Source organism: Exophiala bonariae (genome assembly GCF_035927105.1).
Source record: "Exophiala bonariae strain CCFEE 5792 chromosome Unknown scaffold_27, whole genome shotgun sequence".
NCBI classification, from domain to species: Eukaryota; Fungi; Ascomycota; class Eurotiomycetes; order Chaetothyriales; family Herpotrichiellaceae; genus Exophiala; species Exophiala bonariae.
The window spans coordinates 339,527-353,264 of NW_027042502.1; the positions used below are offsets into that span (position 1 = coordinate 339,527).

Consider the following 13,738-nt stretch of genomic DNA (forward strand, 5'->3'; position numbering starts at 1 on the left):
TCTACGCCTCCCATCCACTCCCAACCACATACTTCCCTTTCTTGCTCAGGACCAACCTGGGCTTCTCCTCCGCGAGCCACAACAGGGTCCTCGCGAAAACACTGTTCGCCCAAGCGAACCAACTCCTCGTCATTCCGTCCCCGGTACTGCCCACGCCGCGATAAACATCCACACTCTCATTGATCAACCCAAAGACACTGACATTCTTGACCCGCTCCAGACAATCCAATATCTCCTCGTCGCTATCACTCGTCATGGCCTGCACGAGCACACTCATGGGCCAGGCATTCTTCAGCCCGATATGCGGGCCGCCGATGCCGTGAAACTTGGGGCCAGACAGATAATACGGGTTCCCGCGCTGCGTGAGCACCATGCGCCGCGTGTTCTGGTAGATGCGGTCGTCGGCGGGCACGAAGCCGAGCAGCGGTAGGGACAACAGGCTCGGCACGTTCGCGTCGTCCATGAGGAGGTTGCTGCCGTAGCCGTCGACTTCAAAAGCGAAGACATCGCCGAACTCCGCGTGTTTCACCACGGCGTAGTTGTAGATGCCTTCGCGGATGACTTCGGAGCGGCGCCGGAGGTCCGCGGCGACTTGGACGAGGAAGTTCGCGTCGGATTCGGACGTCGTGGGGGATTTGGCGGCGTGGGTGAGAACGTCGGCGGTGCGGCCAAGCTCTACGGACATCATTGCGTTGCTGGGGATGAGGAAGCCGAAGGTCGTCGCGTCGTCGGAAGGGCGAAACGCTGAGCGGATGAGCCCGGTCCTGCCTGCGAGCGGGTTGCCAATGCCGTTGAGATTCAACGTCTCGGTGCCTGTTCGAGTGGACCGCGAGAACGTGTACTCGTTGGTCTCGAAATTTCCTGTCTCGCGGTCGAATGTAGGTGTCGACTGCGCTTCAATCACACGGAGCACTTGATCCAGTGCCTTGTACCAGGATGGCGTGAGGAAGTCGAGGGCCCCAGTCGCGGCGTGGTATTGGTTCCCTAACGACAAGAAGTTCGCGAGGCTGTCAAGCTCATACTTGCATTCGAACACCACGCTGGGCTCGTAGGCCGGGTGGACAGTATCGTCCATGCCGGAATGGACTGGTGGGAGGCGCGAGGGGTCGGGTGGTTGGAAGGCGTTGCAGTAGGGCGAGGCGATGATAAACTCGGCCTGCACATTGATAGCCCCGAGGAGGAGATTCTTGATGTCTGGAGCAGACTTCGCAAGGGCCTGATACTGCGTGAGCTGGTTCGTCGAGTCACGCAGCCACTCGGCGTTGATGTCGCCGGTGACGATGAATGAATATGCTCGGTCCTTTTTCCATTTATCCCTGTCTCGGGTGTACATTCGTGGCGGAGGTATCTGTGAGTTGAGGCCGTCAACGTGCCACAGTACGGTCGTGTCGAGAGTATTTGGGAACGCATTGCGGAAGATCTGCGCCAGGTCTGGGTCTTTGAAATGTGGGAAAAGATCATCTATTACTCTCTCGGCTGCTGGAGAGCTGAACTTGCGACAGTTGGGATGTGGTCGCTGGTAGGGTAGTTGGAGGGGGCCTTGACTGAGGGGCTTGCTGTATATCTATTAGTAGAATACGCATAGGGTCTGGACGGGCGGTCAAATACTGTTTATGTCGAGCATAGTCTGTGTAGTCGGGACATAAGCTCGAGAAGACTTTCTGATCACCGTCAAGTGCACTATCGTAGACCGGGGAATCGAGCTGGTCTGGAGAAGCTGCTTCCGCACATGCAAGGCGCAGAGCAACTGGTAGGCTGAGGAAATTGCTCCATTGTGAGATACGCATATCTATAGGGCTATGCGACAAGCGCGGCGTTGGTTGTATTATATCATGGACGCTGAGAATGTAACCATGAGTTGGGTGCAATGAGATTGGGACGAGGCTGAGAAACTCTTGGACTGCGGAGAAACCTCAACGACATCGGGGATTGCATAACTCCGCTCTTCCGGGGTCCAGTCTTTAAGGATCAAACAACTGAAGCGGCTAGAGGTGTTGGCTCTCTGCTTTTCCCTACTCTTCGCATGGTTCCATTGAGAAGTTTACATGTTCTGCTCCGAGACGGCTGCGTCTTTCAACGTCTAAAACAAACAGTGCCTTCCCAGACCTCCCTCGCCATGGTCTAGAATGAAAGTATTGCCTTTATTCGATTCTGAAAAGCCTGTTGCACAATACCAGACTGGAGAGCGATGAGCTCAAAGCCATGCGGTACTCCAGGGTACAGGTGGAATTCGCAGTCGATGTTCTCTGCCGCAATGCGACTCGCATACAACATGTCCTCTTCCCGGAAGATATCCAATGTCCCCACATCTATGTAAGTTGAAGGCAGGCCTTTTACGCTCTTTGCGCGCGCAGGTGCCGAGTACTCAGATACATCTGCATCGGGGATCCCTGCCTTGTCCTTCCCCAATAGCGCCGTCCAACCGGTGATATTATCATTCAAACTCCAAGAAGGTTGAAGCGCTTCAATGAACTCGATGGGCTTATTGTTCCGGTCATCGAGCATAGGATAAGTCAGGACCTGCTTTGCCAGTGGTGGACTGAGACCTTCATCGCGTGCTTTGAGTGCCACTCCCGCTGCGATCCCACCGCCAGCACTTTCACCCGCGACCCCGATTCTTGCTGGGTCAATGTTGAATTTCACCGCGTTCTCCTTCAGCCAAAGCAGTGCTGCGTAGCAGTCATCAACGAGAGACGTGCCTGTGACTTCGGGTGCGGAGCGATAGTCGACGCTGAAGAACGGCACACCTGTCTTCTCGACGATCATTGCCACGAGGTGCTTAAACGTGTGAACATCGGCGACGATCATCCCGCCACCGTGCGCATGAACGACGGCCGAGGTTGAAGTGGTAGATGTTGCGGACTTCTTCCGAAATTCGTGGACTTCAATCTTGTGGCCATCGTATGATGCGACGTGGTGTACAGTAATTTCAATATCCGGGCTCAAGGGAACAGCATTGGCCAAGGGGACAAGTACTTGTTTGCAGCGCTCTCTTCGTGCTTGGATGTCGTGGATCGCAGGTTTAGGTTGAGCTGCCAGAAAAGGAATGAACGGTTCAAAAGCGGCTGCGAACTCTGGATCGAATGGAGGGGCCATTTTTATGGAGATCTGTGTTGCTTTGGTAAGGTTGTTGAATCTAAGTAAATGCCACAGGTGGTAGACAGAAGCCAAACGGGATTTCTAGAAAGCGTTCTCTGCCACAGTATTTGATATCCTCGGAAGAGGGGCAGATTTGGAATTATGCTTTTGTCCATTGCACTGCCGATGCAGGACCCATCGAGCATTTATAAACATCGGTCTATTCTTGCCCCGCGTCGGAGCCTTTTTAGCATTCAAACACATGCCGAAGACGAGAAAAGAAGGTGAAACAGCAGGCATCATCCTTTGCTCTCTCAAATCTATCCAGCTGTCGAAATAAGCGTATGCATTGAACACTACAAGTTGCGCCTCCAACTCATGCCCATCCAAGCATTCACCCAACCCAGCGCCTCGGGCCGAGGGGGCCATCATGACCACTGGCTTTCTGTCGACAACTTTGGGCAAAGCCCGCCGCCTCACCCTGGTGCCTTGGATTAAGACCCGATTTGGGTTACTCTTATGAGCACTCGTACGTACCTCGTATGGCTCAATCAAGAGTCAGGGCAGATTGTGGGTCCTCGTGGCATAACTTGGCAATGCCCGCGGCTTATGCGTAAGCCAGTAGCGAACTCTACAGTATTTCTGGTCCACCTACTCCGTAATTCGCCCCCGGATATTGCCCAGTTAGTCCATTAGTTGGGTCAGCGAATGAATTCATACCCATGGCGTGCCCATCAGGTATCCGCCTGGATCACTGCCTTTGTACGACGTAGTCACTGATGGGGCGGCAGAAGCAGACATGGTTGCAATAGTTGCGAACGAGGGGTAGCTCTGGGTTATTGCCGGTGGAGGCAGGATACAAATCAGCCACCAGCTCTGCCATACGAGCAATTTGGAAATACCGCGGCCGAGCTTAAGCAGGTCGCACAGCATCCAAACCTCACTTTACAACTTTGAAGTCAGTGATATCCTTTTTATTAGAAGCAGGTACTTGCGGTGGTTTAATCAAGTGGACGATGGAAGCCGAGCGCAGTCCTTCAAAAACAGTGCCTTTATCGGTGTCGAGCCGGATAAAGTGGCTATGGAACTATCATTTTTCAGCTGTGGCAAGCGATGCAGTAGGGTTTAAGACTTGTGCCGTGAACAGGGACAACGAGAACGATGTGTTTTTAAATAAGTGGTTTCTAAATCACTGAGGAACTCCTGCTGGGGAACTCTGGGACTTGGAAGTGCACTCAACGATTTGTGCTCACAATCAGAAGGGGTCCTTAGTGACGAGCACACCTCTCAACATCTATGGAGGCGTCTCATCTTCCCTCAACGCTATAGCTGTGCTGCTATAAACATAAAGTCTCATCCATCCGAGTTATCTTTTTGAGCCCTTGGCCCGTCGGAAATTGACGCCTTCTTCGGGAAGGCATCATAAAGTGCCATATTCACCGATATTGGTCTCTCAGTAGCTCATTGTCGACCATCGCACGTACTCATCAATCATCTAAGATGCCAGTCGGTCAATTTTACAAACCTCTGGTTCTCTGAGTCGGAATTGGAACTACCCAGCGTTACAGGGGATGTTGAAAATCGCTGAATGTGGGTATTCTACTTATCAGCCGCAAGATACACTGGCTCGACCACTGCGATGAAAATAGCGGAGCCGTGACAATACTAAGTGACCTTGGTTCAGCACTCGCACAATTGATATCAAATTCCCATACTTCTGGAAGGGAAGCTTGACTATGAAGCCCTTTTAAGATGTCTATACGGCCGTCCTCCGGAACATGGATATCCGGCTAGCGTCGAGGGGAGTCCACACCGCGGATGCAAAGTAATCCGACCTCATGAAATCGTAGGTGGATTCGACTTAGATAGATTTATATAAGTTGACTTTGACTTAACTTTTGTTGAGAAATTTTAGTCGCGACTTCGACAAGATCTACGGTACGGGTCTTGTCGCACATCTGATTCATAACCCTTGCGTGCTTAGACGAATCTGGAGACATGGCTGGGTAGAGCTTGTTGACCAGATGGCCCATTCCTTCAACCGCACATATGGTCCCTAGCCAACATTTCCGGAACGGCCGCCAAACAAACCGTCGTCAGTGGGCCTTAGATCTAGTCCTATTATGAGGTGGAGCACCGAGTACTGAGGTTCAAGGTGCAAGTGGCATCTCTCTCCACGAGTGCTGAGTCGAAGAGCTGTTTTCTCGTGACTGGCCTTCTCGTCGTTTTGCATGTATGCCGAAGTGACAAAGAGTTAGTTATGTATCCAGCAGTTGTGCTCGTTAAGACACTATAATTGGGTTAATCTTTCATCCTCCAAGTATTTAGTGCGGCGCGCAATGGGGCGACCAGGGCGCCGAACAAACTTATACAAGAATATCTATCCTGTTATCACTAGACATTGGATTCATGAGACGTTAAAACCCCCGATGAAGGAGAGACTAAGGTGCCAAGTCCCTCCCTTTAGTTAGGACAATGTACTACCCTAACGGGCTCCCAAATGCTGAAGTCTCAGAGATACCTAAACAGTCCATCCATTTTCAAGCATTTCCTCGTAGAAATGCCATCGTTAAGTAGATACACTCAACAAAACTTGGATGGAATTTAAACCCAATGTCTTCCGATATCTACATGTTTCATTATCATTATACTGCGCACCAGCCTGTGCTTTATTCCTTCATGGTCTAGACTGAAGTTCTCTTAGGAAGCACCTCCGACAGAGACAGATCACGTCTTCCTCTAGCGTATAGAACCATAGATAACTCTACAACCTCTATGCTAGAGCAGCCTCTGCTCCGTTGGTGGCTAGACATGCTCGTGAGTTTTACTTGAGCGAAATTCGCCCGGACTTGCCTGCATTCCAGCAAGTGCGGACTTCGCGCCCTTTCAGGACATTGCCACATTTGAAGAACACGGAGGACTAGGTCCGCAATCTTCAATGTACAGAGAAGACACGGTGTGCGATGGGCTTCTGTTGAATATCTGTGGTCTCCAACAGCTGTAATTCAAGTGCATTATCAAAAATTTTCGACGACACCAACTCCTGTCAGATCTTTCTATCTGCTATCCACTTCGGAATGACCAGCGCTAACTATGTTGATTCCATGATCTTTCAGCCTAGAAAAACTTAAACTATAACTCAGTATGATTAGTACCGTCTGAGCCCAACCACATCCTCGTTGAATCATCTCTTACATGGAATTCCGGGAAATTGAGGGTTGTGGTCTCTGCCCTCCTTCCATGGCTCATGCAGGAGCGGAGCTTGATATCTTTATAAATGCAAGCTGAAGCTTGAGTTCGCACAAGGGGGACAAAAGCGAAATTCGCTTATTGGCCTAAGATCGCCTCAAATATCCCCATGGGGTAGCGCCTCGGGCAAAGGCAAGGGAATTAGGTTGTGGATCTCACTATAAGTAATAATAGGTGGACCTTGGGTTCTGGGCTATTGTGCTTGAAGCGAGAGAAGGGAGCACTCTGCTATAGCTTTTGCTATTCCCTACCTTTTACCTTATTTAAAGTGTTAAGCGCGTTGTCAGGATTTATCCCCTTTACCCATATACATGATGGATGCTCCACTTGAGGTCAGCAAAGATATAGCACTGTGCATCGAGAATACTGCGTCAGATCATTTCAATAACCGAGAAGTACCCACTGACCTCACGCTATGGCAAGCAACGAAAAGGTGGCCCAAGGTCACGCTGTACTGTCTAGCGTTGACGAGTGGAGTGTTACTTTGGGGTTATGATGCTGCAATGGCAGGCAACCTTGCGGCACTGGATCAATTCAAGTACGAACTTCTGTCTCTGTGAAGGTGTAGGCAATAAAGAAGCTAATGTGTGATAGGTATGATTATGGGGTTCTTCACGGTAAGAAATGGATTATTCCCTCAAAATGGTTGGGCGGTTGGAATGCCACCGGTCCACTCGGGACCATGCTCGGTGCGATCATCTCTGGTGCCTGCCTCGATCGCTATGGGCGACGGATCAATCTGGCAGCTGGAAGCTTGACCACAGCTGTTGGTGTTGCCATCATTTGGGTATCTCAATACGCCTCGAGAGAGGCGAGGCCCGGAGTTTTCATGCTCGGCAAAATTGTGATGGGAACTAGCCTCGGCGTTGTGGTGACTACTACCCAAACATATATCTCTGAGGTGCTGCCTTCGGTACTCAGAGGGCCTATTATAGCCTTCTTTCCTCTTTTTTATCTTTTTGGCCAGCTTATCAGCGCGATTGTCGCCTTCGCTGCCGAGAAGAAGGAGGGTCCTGCAGCCTACCGACTGTGCTTGATCAGTATGTGGCCTTTCGCAGCTCTCCCACTTCTTTGCGCCGCAATGATGCCCGAAAGTCCAGTCTATTTGATCCGACGCATGATGCTTGGGAGAGCATTCCAGGCTCAGAAACGTCTCGACACTAACAAAGACGACACACAGGCTAATGTCAACCAGACTCGCGCCTGGATCATTCATGAGCAAGAAGCTGCGCAGTCTGACCGAAGCAGATATGTGGACTGCTTCAGAGGGACAGACAAACGGCGAACCTTGATTGTAATCTTCGCCACCATCATCCCTCAACTCTTTGGCCTTCCCATCCTTGGGGATGGACCGTACTTCTTGCAAGTGACCGGGATGAACAGCAGAAACAGTCTGATTTATCTCATGACAGGAATTGCTGGAGGTATCGTCTCGACTATCATCAGCATGTGGCTCTTAACGAGATTTGGAAGGCGACCGCTTTCGTTAGTTACCCCTACCATTCTGTCCTTCCTGTGGTTGGGCATGGGTGTTGCTGGATGTTTTGAGGCGGAGCCAGTGCCGTGGTAAGAAACCCTGATCCTCGACGTTAGCTCTCCCGGGAAACGCTGATAATTTCCCCATAGGTTTGTCGGTGCGACTCTCAATACAGCTGTAGCAGTCGCCGCTCTGGGTGTCTGGCCTGCGTCGTACGTTGTCGCAAGTGAAACCTCCTCCTTGCGGCTCCGCGCAAAGACTCAGGGGATCGGGTGGGCTTGCCACAGTGTTGCCAACCTCGTCTTCAGTCTGATACCACCCTTCATCTACAACACAGATGCGGGAAATTTACGTGCTAAGATAGGATTTGTCTGGGCGGCTATTGCTGGGCTTGGGACTGTCTTGTTCTACTTCATCGTTCCCGAAATGCTGCATCGCACTCCTCTTCAACTAGACCTCATGTTCGAGCAGAAGACCCCCACCAGAATGTTCTGCGCCTGGCAGGGACATGGAATTGAACAAGCTATCGTTGCCGAGGTGGATGGCAAGCAGGACAGGGAGTGAGAGTTCTCTAGATCAACGTGCCTCCCACATTTCTACCAGGTCCATCTTGGGAATCGCCAGGTAATTTGGGCTTGTATAATCGTCCTTTTGGAATGACCATATAGTGCACGCTTCTGTGCTGATTTCGCCAGGGCACCGAATCCAAGAACAATGTTTGAGCCTCAAAGTGTACACTCCCTTCAATGCCGCTAACGTCCGTGTGCTCAAACTCCCAAGTGCTTTGAGCTGTGTGAACCACTAGGCTGCTGCTGGCATGTAATTCAGGGGATTGACAACCACCTCCGACAAAGAAAGAGGGGTTTTACCATTGAAATTGGGATAGTACAATAGATCACTCGGCTTTTGGCTACCTGAGGTGTTTGGCGCAGAGCGACCAATAAAGATCTCCTTCATGTCAGAGAGGCTCTCGCAACGAGAACTATCATATTATCGCACCGCTTACAACGAACTTGAAGACAATGAAGCAGTTGAACTGCTGTCGTCTCCAGCAGGTCGCCATTTTTTGGTCACCATCTTCCCGTTTCGGTTAATCACAATCCGATATTGGGAATGGATGGGGGAGAGCGGTGGTGGCGATTGCTGGATCTGAATATTACGATCTACCTCCTCTGGTGGTAGCTCCCGAGGAGAATGATGAATCTCGACAGTCGCTGGATTTGTATGGGACTGATTTTTCGTGGGATCATCTGAACCAGTGGCCAACACTTCTGAAGGTTCCACTGGCATGATACCCTCTTCTGAAGAATGAACCTCTTGCACAGGTTCTCCGGGTTTTCTGGCAGATTCGATGGTCACCGGGTTTGTATCTTGCTTTGTGCGACAAATCCTGTGAGAGAAAACCCTGTCTTCGTTTCCCCCCTGTTCACGTCTTCGAGGTGGTGGTGAGGGATAAGAGCGATCGTGATAATTATATGGGTTATGTGTGGTCCTGGATTTGGTGCTGCTTTTGCTACCATTACTAGTATGGGCTGAAAGCTTCTCCTCCGATGCGATATCTCTCACGATAGAGGCTGAATCGGAGATCCGCTCTGTTGCCAACTGCTGTACATGTTCAACGATCTCTCGTATCAGTTGAACTTGGTTGGCCTGGGAATGGAGCGAATTGCTGGGAGTAATTGTTTTGAGCTTGAGTAATGATTCATACTGCTGCTGTTTCTCCTTAACTTCTTTCTCAAGCATACTGATCTGAGCGGTGTGGGCTTCTCTATATGTATATATGAGTAACTGAAGAGATGTATACCCCTGGAAGAAATAGAGGAGTCCAGAACTTACAACTGCTTGAATTTTTCCATAGAAATCGAGACCTTGTCTTTCTGCAACTGTCTGATCTCTTCCATAAAAAGCTGCGTATTCGATATCCCGACGACCAGGTTCATAGTTGATTTAACGGGCTCAAGGCTGGCAAAAAGTTCTTTCATATCCCGTCCATCGAACAAGACCCACAGCACTCTTGCTTGTACACGAGAGAGAGCTGAGACTCTGGGGTTACCAAGAGCGGTTACCCGACGCAGGTTGAGCTGAATTCCTCTCATTCGACCTTTGACCATGACTGAGATCTCTAGCATTAACCTTCGAAACCCAGGATCCTTTGCTGGACCAAGGCGTTTCTCGAACATTCCTTGCATTGTCTGTCCGAAATAATGGAGCGTCTGCGAGAAGGTGGAAACATTCTGTTGCAAGCTTTGGAGTTCCTTCTTTGCTCCACGATAAGACCGGTAGCTCCTGACACTGACGTCCGTCATTTGCACAGAAAATTGTATGATGCCTAGAATTGCGGCCGCACATTCAACTCCAGTAGCCATGATAACATTACAGAGCGATAGCTTTGCTCGTATAGTGATAATCGTAACCACAGAACAATCAATGTGACCGCAAATGGGCTTAATAGAGTATTAAACCATTGAATGCACCCAGAGGGATTTTTCAAAGGTCGAAACCCTTCCACTGCGTTCGAAGTGCTGCATGTTTGAGAGATTGAAGGTGCTTTCTCCAAAGCCACAATTGGGCAAATGACAAACCACCCATGCTGAGGCCGACAAGTCAAACGCAATCATTTCGTACACCGGTCACACATTACTTCTGCATTGGGGAAATCCCCAAAAGATCAGGTGTCTGGGCGCATCGGATAAATCAAAAGCGACACGCAAAGGCCCAATCAGAGGAAGATTGTAATTGGCGGGAGTCACCATGAGTTCACGCACTCAGAGTTCTAGTGTTGAAGGCGACAACTGGCCAACCGATCGATCACCGTCGGGCACTATAGTAGGTTCCAAGAGCGTGTCTGTTAAAATATGAGCGTTGATCGCATTTTGCACTTCAGGGTCAGCCTTGAACCATCTCGAGGCAATGCGACAAATCGAGAGTGAAAGTATAAAAATGCCATTAATCCAGGGTTGCCACTGTACCCAAAATTCTGTTCTACCTGAAATCAGAGTTTTGATCTAATCCCTTCCAGGCGGAATTTCACGTCCTTCAACGCTTTGGTGTTTGGTTTCCATTCATCAAACTGTGCTAATAATTCTCGCGCCTCGTGCTGAAGTTCGGTTTTGACATAATCTTCTTCTAGAATGCCTCGCATCGCAAAAGGCAAGATGTAGGGATTTCCAGGATTACTGGTAGTTGGTCGCTTGGAAACATCAATATCCTTGAGTGCATTCGTTTCCAAGGCAAATGAAATGGCCAAGTCGTAAACGGTATCGTCTTCATATATCCGCGAATGCCCTTCTCCCGAGTACAGGCTTCCCGCAAGAGGAGGTGATAGTTCCCGAATCAAGCCATGATCTGGCACACCAACATTCCGCAGCTTTAGAGCAAATCCAACAAGATGTGACAGAAAGTTTGGCGCGTGGATCCGACCATCAATGAAGACTGCTCGGTAGATATGTGGGTGAGTAATTGGGGCGAAAATGGAAGATTCCATAGAGACGAGCTGGTCGTCTATGCTCCCAGTATATGTCAACCTCACCCCGTGCTTCAAGATTTCTTCAGTCGCTGCCATGTAGTCGAGGGAAACTTTGCTATTGGGGTCCGAAAACTCAAAAAGCTCACCAGCGCTGCCGCTGATCCATCTAGATTTGTATTCTTGGAAAGGCCCCATGTTGACACCTGCCATTGCGCATATTCCGACCCGAGCACCACTGATGCAGCCAAAAGCAATCAGCTTTGCAACTAGCATGATGGCAACTGGAACTCCCTGGCTATGGCAAGCAATCATGACAAAGTCAGATTTGCGGATCTCATCAATCCAGTTCAGAAGAAGTTTCCAGAGAAGTTCGACACGTTCAGCGATTCGACCTTCACCTTCAAGAGCTGCACTCTTGACTTCACAATGGTAGCCTTGCTTTGCTGTCCATCTCTTGATTGCTGAAGCCGCCATATCGGCAAATTTGATAGAGGTGCCAGTCGGTTGACCCAGGACACTTCGAATCAAAGGAGCTGGAAAATACCCATGAACTCCAATTGCAAGTGCATTTGCTATCCGTGGTGGGTCTTTAACAATATGGAGGTGCTTGAATTCGGGCTCCTTCGTATAGTAAAGTAACCTCGCAAGCTGTTGCAAAATAGACGGATTTTCTTTGTGGCTAAGCGTGTCTTCTAATCGTGGCAATAGTGCGTTGGGAACTTCCTTCTTGGATGGTGCAGGTGAAGCAGCCCTAGGAGTGTCGACTTGAACAGGGTCTCTCGCTTTGGCAACCGCATTTGAAGACTCAGCTTTGGTGGTGGATGTACTTGATTTTGTGGTCTTAGTTGATTTTGGTATTGAGGCTGCACTGTCAGCAGGTTCTTTTTTCGCATCCTGTTTCTTAGCAGGACTGCCTTTCACTTCAGTAGATGTTGAGTCCTTGACTTTTTTGGCCGGTGTATCCTTGGTGGGTTTTTGTAAAATAGGCTTCTGCTCATCGTCCTGAAGGCTTATGGATGCTCGTTTGGGTCTGGCTTGTGAGGGGGTATCAGAGATAGCAATTTCACCAACGTGCGGCTCCTTATCAGACTTTACTGTATTTGGTCTGTTCCGATCCCGCGACCAGAAGACCCATCCCGAAGACTTTGAAGAATCACCAGGAAGAGGGGGTGGTGGAGATGTTTCTAGCGAGGAGGCCTGGGATACATCTTTCGGCTTCGGGGTGCTCGGGATGTTCAATTTTTGTGCTGATTCACGCTGCGGCGGGTCATTAGACGTGTTGATAGTCTTGGACTGATTTTCCTGGTCAGATTTGAGTAGCTGGGTGGACGTTTCGTTGTTCCACATTTGATACCAACTCCGTTTGTTATTTGGCTCTGCCTGTTCTGCAGCCTCCTTCACTGGTTCCTCGGGCTGTGGGACCTGAACTGAGGAGGTAGCTGCAGTATCTGGCTCTTTGACGGATCCATGGATCGGTCCATTGATGGACGGGTTCAACGTGTCCCTTTTTTGCTGTTCTCTTACCGGCTCTGATTCAGTAGATTTGGCATCTGGGACATCCTTCTTTGAAAGCCAAGCAAGCCAACCCGCCTGTGTCTCTTGTGTGGTTGGCCCTTGAGGTTCTTCTGGGGGTGATATCTCCGGCTGTGATTTCGGACCCAGATCAGTGCTCAGGAGGGGAGTGCCTTCGTTATCCGCCTTTGGCTGATCAACCAGCTCGTCGTTCCCGGACTTCTTTGGGAGCCCTGCCTCGGGCTTTGCTTGACCAGGTTGTGTTGGGCTTTTGGGAGTAGCATTGACGATGGTGGTGGTAGCGTTTGCTGGTAGTGATCGATTGGATTGGTTCGAAGGGGACTTTCCCAAAGTCATGGCTATTGAAGGGGAGCGCTGTGGTTTGATTTTGTCCCTGATCACTGCAATGGTTTCTTGGGTCGCACTAGCGCTACCAACGCCAACGGATGAGGCACTTTCGCGAGCGACATTCGTTGAGGGTGCGGCTTTTCGAGGCCATGTCCGGCTGAAGAAGGACTAGTTACAATTCCGTCAATTCAAATCAAAAGCTGCGTTGGGAAGACAGAGACCTACTGAACGAGCCTCCGATTTCGACGTGGGCGATTCAATATTATTCGACACGGCTACTGCAGGTGGAGGGTCTGGAGGGAGAGGAGCTTGGGTCGCGTTCACCTGGGATGATTGGGGGACCTCGGACGGGTTGGTCTTTTGTCGTTTCAATGGTCTTGCGGGCGCCATGAACCCTCAAAATGGGTCGACAGCGTGGCTGCGAATTTGTTGGGCGGGACAAGTGTAGCCGTCCGAGGATGTGTAGTGGGGAATGAGGACAAAAGACGCGGCGGTAGAAGGGCTTGGTTGAGGCAGAGATAGGGATCCAGGTAGGAAGAGATAGAGATAATCGAATGAGATCAGGCGCAGGTGGGTGTTGTTGGTTGGTGACTTCCGTATTGACCATC

At 50.1% G+C, this 13,738-nt stretch overlaps 5 protein-coding genes across 5 annotated transcripts; 1 reads left to right on the forward strand and 4 right to left on the reverse strand.

Moving 5' to 3' along the window:
• Position 1: 1 nt before the first annotated feature.
• LTR84_007035 (uncharacterized protein) lies at positions 2-1,787 on the reverse strand (the record flags this gene model as incomplete). Its single annotated transcript, XM_064850590.1, has 2 exons — positions 2-1,556; positions 1,609-1,787. 2 exons carry the CDS (start codon positions 1,785-1,787, stop codon positions 2-4), a joined length of 1,734 nt encoding a protein of 577 aa, XP_064702659.1.
• A 334-nt stretch (positions 1,788-2,121) lies between these two features.
• Positions 2,122-3,096, reverse strand: LTR84_007036 (uncharacterized protein; the record flags this gene model as incomplete). The annotated part of the gene is made up of 1 exon (XM_064850591.1): positions 2,122-3,096. One exon carries the CDS (start codon positions 3,094-3,096, stop codon positions 2,122-2,124), a length of 975 nt encoding a protein of 324 aa, XP_064702660.1.
• Positions 3,097-6,641: 3,545 nt separating this feature from the next.
• LTR84_007037 (uncharacterized protein) lies at positions 6,642-8,368 on the forward strand (the record flags this gene model as incomplete). The annotated part of the gene is made up of 3 exons (XM_064850592.1): positions 6,642-6,865; positions 6,922-7,893; positions 7,954-8,368. The coding sequence occupies 3 exons, from the start codon at positions 6,642-6,644 to the stop codon at positions 8,366-8,368; spliced, it is 1,611 nt and encodes a 536-aa protein (XP_064702661.1).
• A 438-nt stretch (positions 8,369-8,806) lies between these two features.
• On the reverse strand, positions 8,807-10,170 carry LTR84_007038 (uncharacterized protein; the record flags this gene model as incomplete). Its single annotated transcript, XM_064850593.1, has 2 exons — positions 8,807-9,572; positions 9,641-10,170. 2 exons carry the CDS (start codon positions 10,168-10,170, stop codon positions 8,807-8,809), a joined length of 1,296 nt encoding a protein of 431 aa, XP_064702662.1.
• Positions 10,171-10,796: 626 nt separating this feature from the next.
• On the reverse strand, positions 10,797-13,520 carry LTR84_007039 (uncharacterized protein; the record flags this gene model as incomplete). The annotated part of the gene is made up of 2 exons (XM_064850594.1): positions 10,797-13,298; positions 13,356-13,520. The coding sequence occupies 2 exons, from the start codon at positions 13,518-13,520 to the stop codon at positions 10,797-10,799; spliced, it is 2,667 nt and encodes an 888-aa protein (XP_064702663.1).
• Between the last annotated feature and the right edge of the window lie 218 nt (positions 13,521-13,738).